This window comes from Echiichthys vipera (assembly GCF_963691815.1).
Source record: "Echiichthys vipera genome assembly, chromosome: 21".
NCBI lineage: Eukaryota > Metazoa > Chordata > Actinopteri > Perciformes > Trachinidae > Echiichthys > Echiichthys vipera.
The window spans coordinates 10,826,601-10,849,870 of record NC_139846.1 but is presented as its reverse complement, the minus strand read 5'-3'; the positions used below and the strand labels follow the sequence as shown (position 1 = coordinate 10,849,870).

The following is a 23,270-nucleotide window of genomic DNA, read 5'->3' as shown; positions in this document are numbered from 1 at the left end:
GACTCTAAATCACCCGTAGGTGTGAATGGTTGTCTGTCTCTGTTTGTCTCTATGTGTCCTGTGATAGACTGGCGTCCTGTCCAGGGTGGACCCCGCCTCACGCCCGATGTCAGCTGGGATCGGCTCCAGCACCCCCCGCGACCCCGACCCCGGGATAAGCGGTTGAAGATGAATGAATGAGACTGATATGGACAGATGAATTAGCAAATGCATATTAATCTGGAACATCTTAGTTTATTTTCAATTTCCAAGGGCCGCAACAGTGCAGACCAAAATGCCTCTGCATGCAAGATAGATCCATAAGTAATCAGAACAACAAAGGGATGTAATGCTGAGCAATACATGCAAGTTGAGGTGGTGTTTGGTCTGTTTTAAAGCAGCTAAAAATGGCAGTCTCAGACTTTGTCAACTTACAGCTAAACAGTTGTTTAGCTGTAAGTTGCTGAAAGAAATGTGTTTCTGAAAACATTTTATATGAGAAATAGGCAATACACTAATAGGAATCTGGATTTCTATTAGATCACTTTGATCTGAGTTTCATGAGACTGGTGTGGAGAATTCCAGTTACTTTCCATAACTATGGTCAAGCATGACGCTCCTCTGTCAGTCATCGTCCTAAACCTGCCCCACATGAGAAAAACGGTTGTGATTGGCCGGCACAGGATCTGGACAGCTGAAAATGTGTCTGAATGGGGCAAATGAATCATTAGCCCGGCAGTTCGTTAAAAGTGAAAATCTTGCCAGTTAATTCTGCAGTATTAATGTAGCCATAATAGTCTACTTTATATCCTTCTGCAATGGATATTGTGTAAGAAAATACTTTTTAATGAACCTTAATTTACTGCACAATGGAGTCAGCTTTGTGCTGCCCTGTTTGCTTGATTCTGTTATTGACTCCCCCTTTTTGATAATGCTTAACTTTGATTATGAGTCACTATAACTGTACTCTTGCACCTTTCTGTCACATGATAAAATTGGATAAAAGATCATTTCTCTATCAGTCCTTTTTATCCATGTAAGTGGGGATCCCATCCTGCACTATTTATGTCACTGTCTCATCACAAGAACACACAGATGTGACCTTTCCCTTGTTCTGATGGTCGCCCCGTCCCTCATGGAGTTGTTGAGCGCTCCTTTTCTCTCAAGGTTAATTTCATTCACTACGCCAGCTCTTGTGCTGGCTGGCTTCTGGTTTGCTTTAAGGTCCCGTCTTTATTGATTGCTGTGAAATGAAATTATGCCTCACTGTAAAGTGTGACTAAGCCCTGTTGGACACAGTTAATGATCCTCTCATAGCAGTTCAAATTTCCAACCTCATCCTTAACTCCACCAATTTGGGCAAATGTATTTTATCACGATGAAAACTTTCACAAACAGATAGACATAGTTTTCTATGGAATTAGACGTTATTAGCTGCAGTGATTTATCAAAAACCCCTTGTACTCAAGGAAATGGATGTAAATAATTGTATGCTGTCACGATTACAGCTCATATACATACAGAAGTAAAAACATACCTAACTAACTAACTAGCCATGCTAGCAGTGTGGCTCTAAAGACAGCAGTGTTTGCCAGTCCACTGCTTCGATCCAAATTAACACAATTTGTTTCAGATGTTCATGGTGCCCAGAGGATGAACCCTAATGCCTTTAGTGATCCCCGACCTTTCCTCTAGCGCAACCGTTCATTTCCCGTTTTTGAGCGAAAGCTGGGTCATGACCGAAAGAACGAGGTCGCGGGTACAAGCGGCGGTGGCTGGAGTCTCCCTTAGAGATAGGGTGAGAAGTTCAGCATCCGTGAGGAACTCGGAGTAGAGCCGCTGCTCCTTTGCGTTGAAAGGAGCCAGTTTAGGTGGTTCGGGCATAGTAAGAATGCCCCCTGGACGCCTCCCTAGGGAGGTGTTCCAGGCACGTCCAGCTGGGAGGAGGCCTCGGGGAAGACCCAGGACCAGGTGGAGAGATTAGATCTCCACGCTGGCCCGGGAACGCCTCGGGATCCCCCAGTTAGAGCTGGTTAATGTGGCCCGGGAAAGGGAAGTTTGGGGTCCCCTGCTAAAGCTGCTTCCCCCGCGACCCGACCCTGGATAAGCGGATGAAGATGAGATGAGATGAGATGTACTGGATGTATTGTCATGGAATATGGTACAGACATTCAAGTTTCCTTGCAGATAAATCGTAATCATTTTTGATCAAAGTTTTTGCTCTACTGTAGTGACAGACCGATCGTGATTAACAGAAAAAATGTCCCCCATCAGTGAGGCTGCGGTAGAACAAAGCTAGTGTTCTCCCTTATGTCAATTAAGATGAGACAGAACTTTCTTGAACTTTCTAGGACATTCTTGAATTCTTCAATTTCACCGTTCCATACGGACGAACGTCAGCGTCGTGGTATCAAGCCTTCAAGCTAACTAGAGTACAGGGCTTGAAAAACTCTAATATGGGCATCCACAGTCACTACTCCTACCCCTGACAAGTAAAACAATGATCAGGTTTGTCAAATGGTTCAAAATGGTTCAAATCCCGGCTGGGGCCCTTCTGTGTGGAGTTTGCATGTTCTCCCTGTGGCTGCGTGGGTTTTCTCCGGTTTCCTCCCACAGTCCAAAGACGTGCAGGTGTTCGGCTCATTGATGACTCTAAATCACCCGTAGGTGTGAATGGTTGTCTGTCTCTGTTCGTCTCTATGTGCCCTGTGATAGACTGGCGTCCTGTCCAGGGTGTACCCCGCCTCACGCCCAATGTCAGCTGGGATCGGCTCCAGACAGAGGACAAGTGGTTGAAGATGAATGAATGAATGAACAATAACATGATCTTAGCCATCGGCTAAGGTTGACCACAACTTTACTTTGTATTTTGTGCTAATTAAAGCATGTTTAACTCATACTGTATAGTACACATAAAAAAACAACTGTACCAGCCAAACAGCAGCATGTTAGCACTTAGCTAACAGCACTGCTATGTCTAAGTACAACCCCACAGAGCTGCTACCATGAACGCACAGACCAGCAAAGTGACCTTATTGAGTAACAGCCATAAAAGCCATTTATTACCCTTTACAACGTGCTAACAGCCTCCAAGAGAAAAGCAAACTATACCCGGTGAAGAAAAGCTCTAACTCGACTGAAGTTCGTCCTTATGTCCAAACAACAAAATGCTTTACTTGGAGGGGAAGAGAAGGTGTTGTAGTTAAAGAACAAACAATAACCAGGATGATGATGATGCTGCTGCTGTGGACCGTCTCTCTGGTGTTTACCACCGTGTCTGCCAGAGCTTGTGTAACTCAGGAGTTTAGCTGCTCCCAGGGGTTTTGTGTGCCGGAGGACAGTGTGTGTGACTTCACTGACAACTGTGGAGATGGCAGCGACGAGGAAGACTGTGAGTAAAGCAGGAAACTACACAGCATAATAATTATCAATGATATAATCATAATTTGGCAACTTTTTCAAGGGATTGTTTTTCACAGACATGGCGCATGAACTACCTCTTGATAACAAAAGTTTGCAGGGCGGATACAAAATATCCATCATGTGCGGTTATGGCAAAAAAAAATTCTGTCTGTTTTTATGAACAGCTTTTCTTCCTTTACAGTATCTGTAACCAAATGTTGTCTGAGGTTATTTAGTGTTGATAACCTAATTACAAAAGGAAACGTATTATTAATAAGGAAAATGTCCTTTAATCTTATGTTATTGGGTATTATTGTAGATATATTTCCTAGATTTCTATTTAATTCACGCAGGAGTATACAAAAATATGGCATTACTATTGATTGATTGAATGATTGATTGATAGATTTATTCCATTCTACAAGTGAGGAATTAAGTTACATTTAATTAACAAATCATTAACAACATATTTGTAATTGGCAGCATTTTTTACACAGCAAAAATCTCCATCGAATAACTGTTTAAACGGTGGCTTGGACACGTACAGTACCAAAATAACCATGGCAGCTTAAACAAAAATACAAGTAATGAAAATACAAGAGGACATTCATTTTAATGTAATTCTTTGTTGCATCATTGCTGATCCTGCATCCGGCATACCTCTGAAAACCAATGTTATCACTAATTATTTTCAGTGCTTCTGTTTGCCATACAATCAAATAGGATCAAAACAAAATGTTTATAATCAATTCAATTCAATTCAATTCACTTTTATTTATAGTACCAAATCATAACAAAGGTTATCTCAGGACACTTTACAGAGTAGGTAAAGACCACACTCTATGATAAACATAGACCCAACAATTCCCCCGTAGAGTACGGTGGCAACGAAAACCTTCACTATAACAGACAGGAACGTCAGACAGACCCAGCTCTGTGGAGGACGGACATCTGTCTGCACCGGAGAGAGGAAGAGAAGGAGAGAGAAAGAGAGAGAAAAGACGCACAGATGGACAGAGAGAGACAAAGACAGACACAAAGACAGAGACAGACACACTTCCAGTGACTGTAATAATATCTGTAGTATGTGAATATGACTTATATGTTATGGCGGTTAATACAGCAGAATAGTAGAAACAAGCACAGCAAAGGTTATATATATATATATATGTATTAATGAGAAATCCACTTTGTTCTGAGCTCTGCTGAATCGATGGATCTTTATTGTGTGTAGATTTCACAGTTTCATCCCAATACACGGATTCAAACTTTATTTTAGGGCGAAACACAAAGGAGCGTGTGAAAGAAGTGAAAAGTGTTTTTTCTTCTTGTTGTTGTTGAAGGCTCCAGATATAAGAGGTGTGACTTTGAAGAGGGATTCTGTGACCTGGTGCAGAACTCAGAGATGCTCTCTGGATGGATCAGAACAACTGAGGTCCCAGGACTCACACACGACCACACCAACAACACATCAGGTACGGGCGTCTGTCATACTGGACTGAATCTATTTTGAATTCACAACCTTTACCTTTATACTGTATCTGGTTTATTCATATTTTTCCATGCATGCTCTGCCACACTTTTCCCTCTCCTTCAGCATATTTCCTGTCCCTTTTACCTGTCAGTGGAAACAGAACCACTGCAGACCTGAAGAGTCCCGTCTTGCAGCCCAGTCAGACTTGCCAGGTCACAAAATCCTCTGTTTGAACGCACACACAATCATCAGCAAACCACATAACAACAACAACAACTGGTGATATCTTCCTTGCATTTTCATTCGACAGATGAGTTTCTACCATTATGTTGGGGTGAAACATGGAGATCTCCAGGTCTTGGTTCAGACTCGCTCACTGGGTCAGAGCACAGAGGTGTGGACACACTCCACACAACCACAGATGGAAATGTGGCAGCAGACAGTCATTACGTTTTCCAACAATCACAGTTTTCAGGTCTGTAACATTCACAGTTTACTAGAATAGAGTTTTATATTGATGTTTAATATTGTAAAGTGTGTAAATACTAAATAATACATTTATATCGGACATATACCATGTAATGTTGCATCTAATCCCTGGTTTTTTAGACAGTCTTGTCAATTCCTAATCAAGTGATATTACTTTTGGCCTAAAAGGCGCAACATCTTTACTTTATTTCTTACATAAGTCTTGAAGGACTTTCCTTGTGCTATTATGTTTAGGAAGCTTTTTTTAAAATGACTTTTACGATGGGCTGCAAAACTACTTGTTTGTGAAGTAAAACCAGGATCATTAGTGTAGTTTCCTTCAGCTAATCTGAGATTTTTTTGCATCTTTCATCTCAACATTGTGGTTTTCCAGCCCACAACTTTACTGTTTTGGTTAGGGCGTAACGCAATATAGTAAATCAGCCAAGAAACCCTCTGAGCTGATGAATGCTAACAATAGCAGCACTGCCAACACTAAATATTAAACGAAACCCAGAGACTTCATAATAATAAATTGCTGCGAGCTGTAAATTCACCAAGCAGTTTCTAAGCAGACAACTAATTATCTTGTAGCTTGACCGGGCAAAGCCGTGCCTCCTGCAGCCATCTATGCTCATTGCAAAGATCTTCAAGGAGCAGAAGAGACGACTTTAAATAGTGGAATGATTATTTTATCCGGGTTAGCAGCATTAACGTGACGAACGCTAACTGACTGATTGCTCGAATTGAAGAGTGACAATTAAACAGAAACATGATTTGAAATGAATGCTAATGTTGCTACGTATTTGCTGGATGTGTAAATAAGCAACTGTTTGCCATCAAGTATCCCACATCAACTTAAATCTTGTAATATGTCAGTGTTGTGGTTACAGCTTGTATCCGCTGCCATTACATAACCCAAAAATCAGATAAAGCAGTTTTAAATCAAAAGATTTGTATAAAGATATATAGTTTATGTCTTAGATTATTGGCCCATATTGTGTTATTGATATATCTACTGCATGTAGCATTTAAGATATAAACTAAAAGTTCCTTTAAGGCTGATGGAGTCATCACAGCCGAGATGAGCTGCACAACAGGAGCCATTGATGTACATTGAGGGGGTACCGACCCAACTGGGCCCTTCAGAGGCCATCTGGAGTCCTATAAAACCGGCTGTTGGTGCCCTTCCTAAAGTCTATCCTCAGACAATGTCAGTGTGTCACCCTTCTCCTCTCTGCCTTCACCATCTGTCACTGACTTCAGCATGATCAGTTTCATAGCAGAGTAAAGAGAGGTCAAATCTCTGCTAACGTTCACTTTCCCCCCTGATTTATCTACTTCCTGTACTTTTTCAGCTGCTTAAATATCTCCAGGGTTTTGATGTTGTTCTCTAATTTTTTGCTTTATTAAGACTCGTGCTTATAAAATATTCTATGCAAATATTCTGTGTATATAGATTTGTCCTAAAGCTTGAAACAAAAACACAGAAAATCGTATCTCTGATGTGTTTTAGTTCGCTCGTAGAGTTCGTAGAGCTGCTTCTATGTGACTCTGTAGATAAAGATACCCAAGATTTTCCAGGAGTGAGACTACATTATCTGTACAATGGATTAACACAATGGTCTGCATCAGATTAACATAAAAAAACATTATATATACACTCATCACTATCTTCCCGTGGTCTCAGAGTCCACTTTTAGGAAAAAAAAGAAATACCAGCTGATAAGTGTGACTGATGAAAACTCTGTACTTGAGTGCATTTTCCCATCAGCCATGATGACACAGTCCACCGTTTGTTTAGATCAGTCATAAATGATGAGCTTTATAACTCCACTGGTGTAGATAACACTCTTCTGTGGACTTTGATCAGTAAAGCTTTGCTATTATAAGCACTGTGATAGAGAAAATATGATGTTAATAGCAATAACATCATGGCTCTGGAGGTGTCAATCACTGTAACGATCTTAATAAAGAGGCATTGTCATGGAATTTGGTGCTGACATTCATGTCAAACTGCAATAACATTGATGATCTGCTATCTTTTCATTTAGACCCATTATCAGGTCATAATTTAACTTTTTCCAATCACCAAATACCTGCAAAACTAATGTCATTAGCTGCTATAAAGACTATAGACTGTTTAGAGTCTTTCATAACATAAATTGTAGCTCAAAGTAGTGCCTTACAATCGAAACAAATCAATAACAGAGGTATTAAAAACAGAGACGGCGAAAACAATGCAATAATAAAAAACCCAAAACAAAGACAAAAGATAAAACAGGAGAATACTACTAGTAAAAACAATTTGCTGATAGTGATCAAAACATTTTTCAAGTTATAGAGGTGAGAAAACAAGTACAGAAGAAATTTAAAACCATAACAATGATGTTAGAAATTGGTGGGCTTAATTAAAGGTAAGGTATTAAAGGTGGGTTTTTTGATCAGACAGAAGTGGCTTGTCTGATTTGTGGCGGAAGATTTTCCCAAACATGACAACATAAAAAGTAATTCATTTTTGGTACATTGAGCGCTCCAGCAGCAGATGACCTAGAACAGGGGGGTCAAAGTGATCCAGTAAAGTGTCGCTGCTGCTGCAGGTTTTCATTCCAACCAAGCAAAAACACACCTGACTCGACTTCCTCAATCACCTGAACTGTCTTCACACAGTTGATTTGTTGGATCAGGTGTGTTTTTGATTGGTTGGAATGAAAACCTGCCGCCACACGGCCCTTTACTGGATCACTTTGACACCCATGACCTAGAAGTTGCCCAATCCTGCTCCTGGAGGGCCGCTGCCCTGCATGCTTCAGGTCTCTTGGGCACCCCTGACCTAAGAGAACGATTTCAAACATACTTAGATAAGCAGTCAGAGAGGTGTGATGGTGCTAAATTATTTAGGGCCTTAAAAACAAGTAAAATAGATCAAAATTCTTGCAGCTGCACTTTGACGAAGTTGCATCAAAGAGCGCATTAAAGTAATCTTGGTGAGAAAATACAAAAGCATCGGTCAACATTTTGGTAGGGTCTAACTCTTGACACATGTTATAGGTGCATGCCACATACTAATGCACACACAGGCCAGACCACACAAACACAAACAAGACCGTGTAGAAAGGTAATAAAGGAGGTGACTGAGTGATTTCCTTGAATGTGTTCTGTGTACCTACCAGGTGGTGATTCATGGGCAGCTTTCAGCCAACAGCAATGCGTCTGAAGTCCTGGCCATCGATGACCTTTCCTTCAGTCCCGGCTGCGTGACTGTGCCTGGTATTGCTATCAATAACAACATCTCACTAATGACCGGGACAAGTCCAGACATTAACATTTTGAAATATCACCACGCATACACAGACCACCACACACCTGCTTTGAATACTGACAACAGGGAAAGACACTAACGGATGGCATTCACGACAGAATAACTGAATCATTTAAGAAGTGCTTACTACACATTTTCCCGCACTGAACACGGAGCAGTCAGCGCCACAATGTGTGGGTTTATTTATGTTATGAATATAATACAGCTGAACATCTTGGATGGGAGCATTTAATACAGCACTGCATCATTTTTACATGTTGCCGCGGTGATCTATATTTCAGCTGCAAGCACAAATTAAAGCATTTTACAGCAGCTATTCATCCAAAACTGGAAGATGTTCCTGCTCATCGCCTGTAAAATAAGAGTTTTATTGACTGTCTCATTTAGGCTGCGTCCTGTGACCTTCAGCTTTTTTAGGTCTCTGTCTCTGATGGAGCATCAAGGCGAGAGTGGAGATAGAGCTGCACTAGATGCAGAATTAATGTTGCAGGTTTTAGTTACAGAAGATGTCAATAGTCTGAGCTGTAGCACCACAGTTTTGCAAAGAAGGATCTTCCTCAATAATTCATTAATGATCAGGGAAGGTCTGCAGGCGAGCTGTCTGACCTAGTTGATTTATTTAGGATAGATTATACATTTATTGTTGGTAGCAAGAGTCCTACAGTAGGTTTTACTTTACTTTTTATACAACCATAAGGCTGATATAGCCACTTTGTCTCACACACACATAAGGCTGCATTGAGCTGCCTCCTTTGATTCCTAATCCTATTAGTCCTCACTCCAACTGAACTTTCCCAGATGCATATATCTGTAACTAAAACTTAAATCGACTATGTTGTGAAAGGTGTCGCTATTGATGACAAACCACAGAGAGCTTTTACCTGACTTTGCTTTTCTCCACGGTTTTAAGCAGCATTTATTTTTTGCTTGTTTTAGCATCTTCCAGCTGTCTGTTGTGGTTGTCTGGCCCACAACTTCACTGTTTTCCCTCTACATGAATACTAATGTTGTTCCATATCTGCTGGATGTATAAACAGGCTGTTTGCGCGTTCACCACACCAAGTTGGTCATTTACAGCTTATTGGGCTAAAGATTGCTTTAAGTTGAGTAGTGTTGCATTAGAACGCACCACACATACATTCAGCGCCTTAAGTAAGTCTCCATACCAGCAGGTAGCAGTAGTCTGTATATGTCATTCAAAACGCAAAACCGGAAAACCAACAAGATAGAAGTAATGTAGTTAACCAGCAAGCATGTAAACATCACAACCCAATGCTGAAAGAACAAATAATATCTACGTTGCATGAGTGAACAATAACACAAACAGCAACAAACCTTACTGTCATATAGTCGGTCATATAGTCCTGACCGAAAGAACGAGGTCGCGGCTACAAGCGGCCGAAATGTGTTTCCTCAGGAGGGCGGCTGGAGTCTCCCTTAGAGAGAGGGGGAGAAGTTCAGCATCCGTGAGGAACTCGGAGTAGAGCCGCTGCTCCTTTGAGTTGAAAGGAGCCAGTTGAGGTGGTTCAGGATCATCTAGTAAGGATGAACCCTGGGCGCCTCCCTAGGGAGGTGTTCCAGGCACGTCCAGCTGGGAGGAGGCCTCGGGGAAGACCCAGGACCAGGTGGAGAGATTATATCTCCACACTGGCCTGGGAACGCCTCAGGATCCCCCAGTTAGAGCTGGTTAATGTGGCCCGGGAAAGGAAAGTTTGGGGTCCCCTGCTACAGCTGCTGCCCCCCGCGACCCGATGAGATGAGATGAGATGAGATATATATATATATATATATATATATATATATATATATATATATTGGCCATTGGGCTCTTAAGCAAAAAAGGTTGGTTATTGTTTGTGTTATTGTTCACTCATGCACCGTAAATATTATTAATATATATATTTTCTGATATAACAGGGTTTTTTTTTTTATCTCCACACCTCAAAAAGCATGGGGCATGTTCCAAAGCATTAAACCTGAAGATGAACAGTAGTGCACAAGGCACAGAGCTGATAAGAGTGGCTGCATCCTAACCTCAAACCTAATTTTACAGTCACAGCTCCAGAACTGGAGGAAAACCCCAGTGGGTTTCAATGTCATATTCAAATACTCATAACACTTTACTATGCAGTCAAAGAGTTATTAATTATGACACATCTGTTTAGGCTGACCTGTGCATGTTAGGAAAGACAAGGATCTTGTTTTGATATGTGGCTCACATCTAATATTGCTAATTACAGTCCATGCCATTACTGTCCCTTACAGAGGATTCTTTATGCACCACGTCCTTTATTATCCATCCCATCTATTACATAGCCAATAAATAAGTTTCACATCGCATTGGTTGAGACATTGATTCACAGCATTAAATCAGATTAAGTGCACATAATAACATTATAAATGTTAAATATTAGCCTCTAATTAAATGGATGCGGTGGGGTGAAAATGAGACGGGAAAGCATTATTGTAAATTGTATTTTGAGCCAAAGTTGCACACCTCTCTTTCACTCTATTATCATAAATCACACTCTTTTCATGCATGAGTGTCTGTGCATGTTTTAGGAATGAGCTGGCCACCATATCATTTATTATGGCTCTCCTTTTACATGCAGAATTGATATTCCCAGTCATTTTTGTCTGAACTACTCTCAAGAATCTCCGCCCTTCTGTAGCTTTATCAGTGTATCCCGCTGAGAGGAGTCAGCCATGTAGAAACTATTTAGAGGTGTATTATCCCACTACAGCATAGACAGCCCTGTCTCCTGGAAATGACTCTTATTTCCTGCCAGTTGCATTAATCAACATGTTCTCATTATGTTGCATGCATGAAAATGTAAGCCAGGCGGCATTTTATTACCTACAAACCATATTGATTGTTGCAAATGAAATGCATAAAACATTACATCAGACAAGGTAGGGCATTTTTTAAATTTTTTTAAAGCTGCACTAATCAATATTTTCATCTTAACAATGGATTAAATGATTAGGTGCTGCATGTTGGATGCTGGATCAATGAATACTGCTTTGAATCCCCTTCAACCCTGTGATACTTTCCCCCTCTTTGAATCTGCTAGAGTGGGGCAACTTAGATTCTTTCTATTCGCAAATGCAGTTTGGTGGCCTCATATAATCAGCACACGTTTTAAAAGTCAGTTAGTGCAGAAATCTTTAACAAGAAGATGTACTTAAAGATGTACTTTCAAAAACCAGCCAAAAGCCATTTAAAAAATGGCCCAATTTTTCCACTTATGTTTCCGATACTGCCCATAAGCAGAATGAAATTGAGTTCATTTAAGAGATGGGGTCTCAGATGTTCTATTGATGAAAATATCTGAACTTCATTTCAGTTGAGTCTAATCTTCCATAACACTGTAATGTACATACTCTTCTCTGGATGCAGCAGAGCTCATCTATACTAATCCACCATGATCTCTCATGAGTGCTCTTTAATGATAAAATCTCTTGATAGGAGTCGCTGATAACGATTGTAGCTCTTCGTATCTAGTGGGTCTACACCCGATTTGATAGCTCTCGGTTATCAAAGTGCAACTGAACGCTGTAGTATCGATTTGTATTAATCTTCACTTTTTCATTCCTGTGGCAGAGAGCAGCGTGCCTCCTCCTCCTCCTGTTTGCCCTCCCTCGTTATTTGCCTGTGGCAGTGGGGAGTGCATCGAGGAGAGCAAAGTGTGTGACTTCACCCCACATTGTCCCCGTGGAGAGGACGAAGCCAGATGCCGTAAGAACCTTTTTGCTATGTAACCTGTGAGGGATCATGTAGAGCGAGCCGGTCATTATTGCAGAGGGGTCTTAAAGGAGTTTAAATTGCAATTAATGACTTTCTTGCGCTACATTATCCCACTTATTACACAGCTACTGACTGAAGAAATCAATCATTTGACATAAAATACTACCAGACAAGATATTTGACTGTTTCCGGGTTTGGATTTTAGCTTTTTTTCTGTTACTATTACATTTGATTTGTCAGTTTAGGCTGATAAATAAAACCCAACCAGTGAGTTTATCCAGAATGTGAAAACTTTATGTAAAAAGTTGACACAACAATCTCACCGCAAGGTCCATAGAGTCGCACAGTGGGAGGAAGTTAGTATCCCCATTTAAAATGTATCTTTAAATGATATCCTTCATGTTACTTAACAAAGAAACACTGGACTCTCTTATTATGTGACGATCATATATGTTTTTGTTATGATCACCAGTTTTCTCTGAAAAATAAGTTCCTTTCTTTATGCACTGTGATGGATGGGTATAAATAATACAATACCCACTAGCCATGGCTGTCATTGCTTAGAGAAGAAGCCAGGTAGTGAATTCAAAATGCTTCATCATGGCATTTGTGAACAAAACCCAGCTACAAAGTTGTCACATGTAAATTATTCAAACTGCAGAATGTATCGTCGCTTGTGAAAATGCACCTTGGGAGTTCTGGTTCTCCACCAAAGCTTTTATGTGCAAATACTTGTACTTACTGTATCTCTTTTTTTTTCAAAGAACCAGGTATTTTCCAAAGCAGTTGTTTAATCTTTTGTGCCTATTTTACAGCGAGAGTTTCATGTCCATCCAAGACATGGATGTGTGAGTTGTGGCGTTCTGGAGCTTTTGATCATATCACATGATCTTCCTCAGCATATGAAGTTTACCCAGTTGTCATGAAACCTATAGATATTCAAATTTCCACTTTTCAGATCACTTCAAGATGAAAATTTCTTGAAGTGCTTGGAAATTTGAATACATAACACATGCAATTAATGTAAAGCAATTAACTGTGCCAACAGCGGGTCTTTGCCTCTGATGCACATCTAGGTCACTGAAGTGGTACTCAAAAAATGCCAATCCAGGGTTGGCAGGTCTGCTCCAATGTCAGTTTTAAAATTGAGATTGAAAATGTATTCTTTACATTGAAAGCAAAAATCAATTTCAGTCAGTGTCATACAGACGATTTGACTCCAAATTTCCATTTTTCTTAAATAACTTTGTATTTCCTCACTCATTCAGCCTCTGAGTGTGACTTTGAGGGTGGTTCTTGCGGCTGGTACGAGCTCACCCTTGGTGATGGCTTTGACTGGGTCAGGGGCTCTTCTGTGGAGGTACCTCCAGACTACCATCCCCCACCTCTGGACCACTCTACAAACAGCACTGAGGGTAAAGAAACAAACACACGCATCACATCTTGTTTAGAAGCAATGCTGTCATCTGTAATGTGCAGATGGCAGCATTGATTCAAGTCACTGGAATAAGAATAAACATGAGCTGATGAAATGATTTCACTGTGTCCGGGGTGTTTGGTCAGAAATAACTTGCAAATGGTTATCTACAGATCACATCAAAGTTTTGTGAAGGGAGAGAAAACTTGAAGTGCTTATCTTTTTGAAAGATAAGCACTTCATGGAGAAATGCTTTCCCAGCCATCTGAATAATAGAGAGGAAATCCACATATGCTGAACCAATTCTGCATATTAACACCTCATCATTCACTGGAATACATAACACTGTCTATGCTGGTCTCTCCTAGGTTTATGTTGCACATACTTTTACTTAATACTTTGCACATCTTTAAATTCAGGCTATTCTCCACACATAAGTTCCAGAAAACATCTAACTTTCAGGATGGATTTATGGATTTAACAAAGAGTTATGTTGTAAATTGACACGATTACTTCTTGGAGGGTTTGTTTTTAGCAACACCATATGTTGTTTTGTTATGTACATTGTGTGAAACATGCTGTGAAAAGATGCTCCATTAGGTCCAGATTTGGAGGCGATGTAGGCAGCGAAATTACCTCACCGTTATGTTTCCGGGAAGCTTCTTCATATGCTCCAAGCTTTGTGAAATGACACATATATCCTGGTGGGAGCATCTGATTAGAAAAACAGAACTTTGGCCATTCAAGATTCAAAACAATGCGCAGGTATGTGGTGGTGTTCAAACCGTTTATTTGGCAGTTGGGCAATTAATATGAGCCAAGAAAACTTTCAAACTTCAACACAGCACCACCTCATACTGTGCAGCATCGGGGCTGAACGGACACAGCCAAAAACACATTAACTGCCTCTGTGCCGTTGAAAAGTGTGAATTTCCCTCAGGGATCAGTAAAGTATTCTGTTATCTATATTAGGTCATTGTTTGGTAACACAGGAATCCGACTTTTACCATTTGTTTTACCGTATAAAAAATTACATTGAAATAACTGCTATGTCGACTGTTAGCTAACAAGCTGTTCCGCTAAAACTAAAACTAAATTTACTTGCTCCTCACCCTCTCCCTGTGTTATCTAAAAACAACAGTTTTAATGTACTGAGGTCTTGAAGTCAACATAACTAACTGAGGTAGTATCGAAATTCAGCAATGAAAAGGAATTAAAACCTAGATAGCTAAACGCCGGCTAAAGCAAACCAGCTAAGCAGAGTAGAATTAACAGCCATGTACTAGTTAAATTAATGTGGTGTGGTGTGATTAAGGTGTCCTTTAAACTTTTAAATAAATATTTAAATGTATGATATTGTAGTTTCCAGATGTTATTCCACATAACTAACTGAGGCGATAGCTAAATTCAGTCATAAATAATTGGGGGGGCTAAACTAGCTGGCTAAACCCAACTTTCTCAGCTTTTGACTCTAGTGAAGTTAACATGACTTGGTGTGGATAAACTGACTTTAAATCACAGGAATAATTCAATATATTAGATCCTTAACTACAGTATTGTGTTACAATGCAATTGTCAATGTTGTTATGTTAATGTATTAGATCCTTACCTACAGTATTGTGTTACAATGCAATTGTTAATGTTGTTATTTTAATTGGGGCTTGGTGATATGGTCCAAAATCAAGAAATAGCTTGTTTTCTTGTAATTCAATGGATAAACACTCCATGTAAAATAATCACAAGGTAAAGCCTGGCATTACATTTAATCTCTATGAGCTAAGGATTAAAATACTGTTACGTAGGCTCTATGGAAACTCATTTTGAGGTTAAATATTTAGCCTAAAAAGGCATAAAATCAAAGCATTACAGCCTGTGTTGTGTGTGCAGCCTGACAACATTAAGCCCAACCTTAAGAGGTGCATCTTCATGTTGTGTGCAGGAGTGTAACCCAGCATGGTTTGATGAGTTGTGTGAAATGAAATCTCCCTCTGCACATCACTGCTGCACTGAACAGCTATCTGCACGTTTGCAGCTCGGCTGTTGGCAAACAAGCCTTGCCATTGTCCTCTGACCTGTCCCATTAACAAGACTCTGTTGGCATGGCGACTGCAGTCAACATTATATGTTTTGTTTATCCCCAATTCTTTATATGCCCAGTTGGGTTGTGCACAAATATATCCCGAGGGTGAAGTCCTGAGATGAAACTGACCCATCTGGTACCAACAATAAGAGAAGGCACTTCGTCGAATATTACATGAGACTCTTGACTGTCTGCATCCATAACAATTTTAGCTTTTTCAATTCACTGGTGATTTTTCACTGTCTGGCGTAATCTCTGAATGTGGTTTGAATAGTAATTGTCATTTCACTCACTGCAGGCCACTTCATGTTTATATTGAAGAACAGTAGCAGTCTTTATCCAAGGGCTGTTCTTCGAGGACCCTGGTTCAAACAGTCGGCCTCTGGGTGTGCCATGACCTTCTGGTGAGAGTCACTCTGTACCGCAGCTTCTTTCTCCACTCCGTTAAGTTGTTCAGCAAGCATGACTCGATATTATATGGAAAATCTAGAAGTCCACCAGAAATCTATGACTTTTTCCATTGTTTTTGTCTCGATCGTTTTCCCTTTCCTCTAACCATCATTTCACCCGTCTCAGCTCTGCTCTCAAGGCATTTTTTACTTCACTGGCAAACACAATGAGAAGATGCAAATCTGAATCTGAATTTTGTGACAGTTTTACGGTCCCTCAAAGTTTATGTCAAATGGGGTGGAGGTTTATAAATTACATTTTTTTCCCGGCAGAGTAATCTAAGAGCCCTCATGTCTTATATCAAGAAAGCATATGCATTATCGCAAGAGGAATCTGTGATTGAAGTATCTGGAGTGAGGAAATCATTAAAAAAAATATAGTGCCACAGAAATGCACACATGGCTGTGCTGAAATATTTTTGTCAGTAAAAGTGTATCCATCTCTCCCTCATCTCCTTCAGGCATTATAACTCAGGAATGTCTGTGGGGGCTGCAGACATGTACCTTCGAATAAACGGAGACCAAAACAACACTGTCATATGGAGGACTTTGTACGACCAAGGAACCCGTTGGAACCAGGTCACCGTACAGCTGGGACGCATCACCCAGCCCTTTCAGATCGCTCTGGCTAAGATCAGCCTTGGTGTGTATGATGGGATCTCCGCCTTGGATGATATCACCTTCAAGAACTGTTCAATGCCCCCTGCAGCGGTGGAGTGCCCTGCCCACACACATTTCCACTGCGTGCATACCAAGGCGTGTGTGGAGCACCTGCAGCTCTGTGACCTTGTGGATGACTGTGGGGATAGATCCGATGAGGAGGGATGTTGTGAGTTTCTTTTGGTTACAAATATTCAAGAGGAAGAAAATACTCAGATCCTTAACTAAATTTCATAATCTCATATGCTTAAGAAAAAAGTACTTCCCACTTAAATTTAGAGTATAACGAGGAGTATAACGTGGCAGAAATGTTCATGTAAAGTATAAAAACCTCAAAATGTTGTTTCCTGGTTCTAGTGTCCGTTCATTTCCTGTTATGTCTCACAGCTCCAGAGCTGCAGTGTAACTTTGAACACGGGCTGTGTAGCTGGAAACAAGAACAGAGCGGAGGAGATGTGTTTGACTGGACCCGCATCAGAGGCCCCACTCCGTCTTTGAACACGGGGCCGTGGAAGGACCACACACTGGGCACCAGCTACGGCAGCTACCTCTACATCGAGTCCTCTGTTCCCCAGGAGTTCAAAGACACAGCTGTGTTGCTGAGCAGAGTCTTCCAACCCACCCACCAGCGTGGCAGTGGCTCTCCCAGGTCCCGCCACCGCTGTGTTTTCCGCTTCCATTACCACATGTTTGGCTCACATGTATTCTGCCTGGCAGTGTACCTCAGGACCACCGATGCAGGTCGTGGATACATGCTGTGGGTACGATATGGAGATCAAGGAAACCTATGGCACAGGAAAACTCTCTACCTCTCTAGTGCTCGGCCTTTCCAGGTAACTATATATTGCTCCGGAAAATGATCCTGTTTTAGCGGCTGTCTCTTTAAGAACCCCTCCTGAAAAAGCCCAGTCTGCTCTGATCAGTGGTCAGTGTTTCCGGGTCTTCTGTATCTGCACTCTCGGTGTCTCTGCATCATGGGGGAATGACTGTATTGACACTGTAGCGACTTACTTCCTATATATAGTATAGTTGGGACATCACAACCGTACAGAAGTCCTGACGGCTCGTTTAAAGACCCAGCTTTTTAATATGGGCTGTGTGTATTTCTCTGTGTTTTGATACTTTCACTGTATTTATATAGCACCTTCAACCTGCTTTATAATGAAAAAAAACATGGAAATCACACTTTTTACAACATGGGACCTTGAAGTCATTTGCATTCAGTCCCCTGGCAGATAACAATGAAACGCTTGTGAAGCAAGGAGTCTATATTTAAGAGTGCATGCAGCGTTGCATGATGTAGATCTATTTAATTTAGCAGCTTCACTGCGACATCGATCCTTCAAGATGGATGTTCTGTTGTCATTACTCATGAGTGAGTATAATTTGACAGGCAGTTAAAGACTTTTCCTCCATTATGGCATTGAAAACAGGAGCTCTGTTTGTCAATTTAATCAACTCAAGAAAGGGTGAAATTGAAAAAAGAAGAGACACGGATTAATTGAATTCAGAATCAGGCTGGTCCATTTGCTCCCATAGTGGGCACTTCGCCATAAAATGACAGAGCATAATGATTTGACATCAAGATAGTCAATTGTACCACCTCACACCTTCTGAAGATGCATTTGAGATTTCATTTGACCAGTGTAACCACATCTAATGCACAAAAATGCAAAGCAGCAATGAGCTCAGCAGCTTTAAAGTTGATTAAAATGTTTTTAGTATTGGAAAAATATTTCAAAGCATGTTTTTGCAAAATGCTGCTGCTTGAATCATGCCCTGATAAAAACCTACAGTGAATGCTCACATGGTGCCTCTTCCAGAATCCAGTGCTTCAAAGAAACATTAAACAGGCTCTCTTTGTTTATTAGATATGCTTTGTTCTGCAGTGCACACCTGAATACTAAAGTAACAACATCAGCAGAAAACATTTCCTTATTTTTGAGCAGTTTCCTTTGAAAGCTAAAATCGGACTCTCTTCATTCAATATTTCCAAATGTATTTTTCCACCACTTGACACAAAGTCAGCAGACCTGCGGCTGACAGGACCCATCTGAAACAAAAATCTTTTAGCTCATGATTTGTTGCATGGGAAGGCTGCTGTCAAAACTTAAAGTTCAGTGTATGTAGCCATGCTTACTGGCAGGCAGCCAAGAAAATATTCTCAGACACTTAAACCTTATTAGAGAAGAAAAGCAACCTCACATGCAGGCACCTTTTAGAAATGTTGATATGGAAAAAGACTCTCAAAAGAATAAACCTCATACCATTCAGATGTTCAGAGATAATATGCATGCTTGTTAAGTGGCATGGCATGCTGGAAATGGATTTACCCAGTCTTACGTTTTTAGTCTGAACTGAGGGCGCACTCACACTGTCCTTCTGCACCGGGCAAGAACAGGTTTTTCGGCTAAAGCCTAGTGCGTTTGACCAGTGTGAGTGCAACCGCTCCGCGCGGTGCGGAAGGACAGTGTGAGTGCGCCCTGATATTGTCCGAGGTCTATGGAAAGATTTGTAAACATAGCAGCGCATTGCGATGACGTCATCAACGCGTGTGACGTGTTACAACGTGATGACGTATAGGCAGCAAAAAGCATTGGCCGAGGCCCAGGTAGTGTGAGTACAAACGGGCCTTGCCAGCGGGGGTAGAGGGAGGGGGGGACAAGTGCCCTAAAGCCCGGGGCGCGGTGTGGAAGGACAGTGTGAGTGCGCGCTGATATTGTCCCACCAGGCGAGTCTGCCGAGCTCACGTTTGATTCGCTCTGGCAGATTCATCACCCTCCTCTCTCGTTGAGACAGGCAACTCGTTTAGCAGTAATTTGACAAAGTTTGTGACCGTGCCACCTTTTTTTTCCTGCTTCAAATGGAATAAGCACCACCTCAACCTGCATGTGTTGCTCAGTGCTACGTTGTTGCTCTGATTGGTTGGAGGTCACGATTCATTGCTCTTATTGGTTTTATGTGCGTCCATAAAACCCCAGGAACATGACAGATAATCCCTTGCCCTTTCTTTTTTGTCAGATTTTAATAGAAGGTACAGTTGGAGATGATTTTAATGGAGACATTGCCATCGATGACCTTTCCTTCCTGGACTGCGTCCCATATGAAGGTGAAGGATTATGCCATACAACAGAAAATATTTTTTTAAGGGAACGTACGTTTCCCCTTTTTCTCAATTTCACCTGTTGATTTGTGTTTTCTGCTACGCTTGGTTCCAGGAGAACTCCCCACAACAAATAACACCACCCCTGCAGTGACCACTCTAGCCCCCACAGTTGAGCCCCACAGCTGCCCCGATGGAGAGTTTGCGTGCGGGGCACACGGGGAGTGTGTTTCCAACAGCAAAGTGTGTGATTTCAGACGGGATTGTTCTGACGGCTCAGATGAATTAAACTGTGGTAAAACATTTATATTGTCTTGGCGCTTTACTAATTTTTGCATTTGAATGGGCTCACAGTGCTGTGTTTGTCTTCCCCCCTGTCTGTTTGTCTTTGTCCAGTGAAGGAAGGCTGCGATTTTAAAGGCGGTGACACTTGTGGCTGGAGGAGCGTCGACTCCTCTTTGGTCCCGATCCATGCATTTCGCTGGTCACCCGACCAAGGGGAGAGCATTCATGATGGAGAGCAGTATCACCGTCCGGTTAATGACCACACCCTGTGAGTGCCAGCAAAAACTATTCATGCCACAGTCGTTTCGTATAAGTCGCTGAGTCGACTGACAAAAAAAAAAAATGAATCTGCAACTACAGTTATATGTCAATAGTCTCTGATTGCACTTTCTCAAACTGTAAACTGTGGCGATTCTAGACTGTCAAATAAAACAAGCCATCTGAAGATGTAAATCATATGTTCTTGGACATTATATTGGTCTTTTTAAAAACCTTTTCCCCAAACTCTTAGACAAAAATATGAATGATTAATTAATGATGAAAATGAACAATGAGATCATTATTCTCAACCCATCCATGTACAGATTTCAAGAAAGAAATAGATAGAAGAGCAATTTATTCTTACGCGTTTTCACTTTTTTTATTCACTAAACACTAAATGTACAGTGAGCTAAGTGAACATAATGTGACCTGATTGTCCTCATCTATATTTTATTGAGTGGCCAGTGAGAGCAGAACGTGACCCTTTAACCACTAGATGTAAGTAATTTCTTCCCTCAGCTAGAACTGCAGTCGCTATCTTCCTTCATAACCCCTCTGTCTCCCTGAAACTGTCCTCGCTCGCTTCTTGACTTGCTCTCAATTGATATGGTGTGAGTGAAATGGAGAGATGTGTCTTATTTAACCCAAGTGGAGCTGCAACTTTAATGGGAATTTGAATGAATGAAGCAGAAAGGGTCGGAGCTATATCTGATAGGAACGATACTGAGAGTGTGGGGATACAGATGAGCTCTGCTCGTCTTAGATTTACACAAGTGTGATCTGGAAAACATGGAAACCCCCAGTGCACATGAACTGAGCATGAACTTTACAGTGAAGTACGAGACATTTAATAGCATTCAAACTTTTGAAATTAAAAATATTTGCACATTTCTAGATTGTGGATTGTCCAATAAGGGAGGAGTAGCTCTAAAAATGTCAACAATTCAGACCCAAATGAATAAAAAGTATTTGTATACATCAATAGATCTGGAAAGGACCTTTGAATTTACATGAAGCCAAATAGGAGAGGGAACAAACAGTTTATATGTCATATTTTATATTACAGAATAGAACAGGGTTTGTTCAACGTGTGCATTCTCAAGAAAATGGCTGCTCAACTTTAAAACTATAACTCAGTCCACCATCAAACAACAACAGCAACAGCAACAGCAACAGCAACAGAAAAAAACTCCCAATAATGACTCAAACTTTCAGTTGATGCTAAAATTCACTGCTGGACTCACAAGTTGGGGTCATAATTGTGATGATGTTCTGTATTTTCCATGTTTCCCTCCGACAGTGGCGGTCCAGAGGGTTGGTATATGTGTGCAGACAGTTCGAACGGTGGCTACGGTCAAACCACTGACCTCCAGACACCTGCCATCTCCTCCACTGGGCCACAGTGCACACTGGTCTTCTGGTACCACATGAGTGGATTCACAGTGGGATCACTGCAAGTAAGACGAGTAAAAAATACTGTTTTCAGATGGAGAATGGTACTCAGGGTAGGCAGGATTTCAAAGTGGGAGGCAAAAATGTATCAGTTATTACTTAGTAACTAAGTTATTACTTAGTTTTCAAAGTAAGATCACATTGAATAGTCTAAATGTGTGTGATTTGGTTAAAGAAAAAAGTTCAGAGATAGAGTAGTTTTGGGGAATATGACTGTTCTGATCAGAGTCAGAAACTAATAAATACCTAAGGACAGAAAATTTAAGCTATGTCAATCAGCAACATCATGCTATATGCTTTACTGTTGAGTGTGTGTGGGATGGAATAACATAATAATGATTTTATAGAGTGAAACTAAGCAAGTAAACAAAGGGAGCGGGGAGCCTTTTTTCCTAGGCTTTGCCTGAGGGGAGACCCGCAGTCTCGAACTCTGAGGAGCCCCGGTGTGAAGTTTTTCATCAGAAAACTCACATCTGTTGTTCTCACTATGCAGGTGCTGTTGAAGTATGGAAACGTCACTCATGAGGTTTGGTCCCAAACTGGTAACCAAGGCAACAAATGGAGACGAGGAGAAGTGTTTTTGGGGTTATTAAACAACTTCCAGGTGTGTGAATTACTAGAGATACATTAAAATATGGCGTATAATTAAAATGAATGCAGTGAAATGTTTCATGTCAAATGTTTTTGTAAACAATAATATTGAAACAAACATCTATTTTGCTCTTGCATTATTAGTTTCCCAACAAAGATTCTTTCTCTTCAGTTGTCATTTTCAATATGGACTTTATCTTTTTCATATGACTTTTACATTAAAGGTCCCATATTTTGCTCATTTTCAGGTTCATACTTGAATTATTGGAATTGTTTGAAAATACTTTAATGTTCAAAAAAACACATTGTTTTTCTCAAACTGTCTGTGTGACTATGCCTGTACTTACCTCTGTCTGAAACGCTCTGTTTTAGCGCCTGTCTCTTTAAGACCTCCTCCTGAAAAAGCCTAGTCTGCTCTGATTGGTCAGCATTTCCAGGTCTTCTGCATCTGCCCTCGTGGCGTCTTTGCACCGTCATTGCGGCCAGGGAATATGATACTTCCACAACATTCACATAGCACCTGGACCTGCTTTATAATAAATGAAGACATTAAATAGCACTTTTAACAATATGGCACCT

General features: G+C 40.9%; 1 protein-coding gene across 1 annotated transcript in view; it reads left to right on the top strand.

Annotated features, from left to right (window-relative positions):
• Nucleotides 1-3,204: 3,204 nt before the first annotated feature.
• Nucleotides 3,205-23,270, top strand: part of malrd1 (MAM and LDL receptor class A domain containing 1) — a gene marked incomplete at both ends in the record, with an annotated part of 58,947 nt that continues 38,881 nt past the window's right edge. The window contains 15 exons of the mRNA XM_083936066.1: nt 3,205-3,374; nt 4,732-4,856; nt 4,979-5,067; nt 5,166-5,330; nt 8,497-8,593; nt 12,250-12,384; nt 13,662-13,808; nt 16,189-16,294; nt 16,801-17,168; nt 17,387-17,832; nt 20,021-20,108; nt 20,218-20,397; nt 20,499-20,655; nt 21,949-22,105; nt 22,594-22,704. Coding sequence (XP_083792192.1) covers nt 3,205-3,374; nt 4,732-4,856; nt 4,979-5,067; nt 5,166-5,330; nt 8,497-8,593; nt 12,250-12,384; nt 13,662-13,808; nt 16,189-16,294; nt 16,801-17,168; nt 17,387-17,832; nt 20,021-20,108; nt 20,218-20,397; nt 20,499-20,655; nt 21,949-22,105; nt 22,594-22,704 — 2,541 coding nt within the window. The remainder of the gene's footprint in view (nt 3,375-4,731; nt 4,857-4,978; nt 5,068-5,165; nt 5,331-8,496; nt 8,594-12,249; nt 12,385-13,661; nt 13,809-16,188; nt 16,295-16,800; nt 17,169-17,386; nt 17,833-20,020; nt 20,109-20,217; nt 20,398-20,498; nt 20,656-21,948; nt 22,106-22,593; nt 22,705-23,270) is intronic.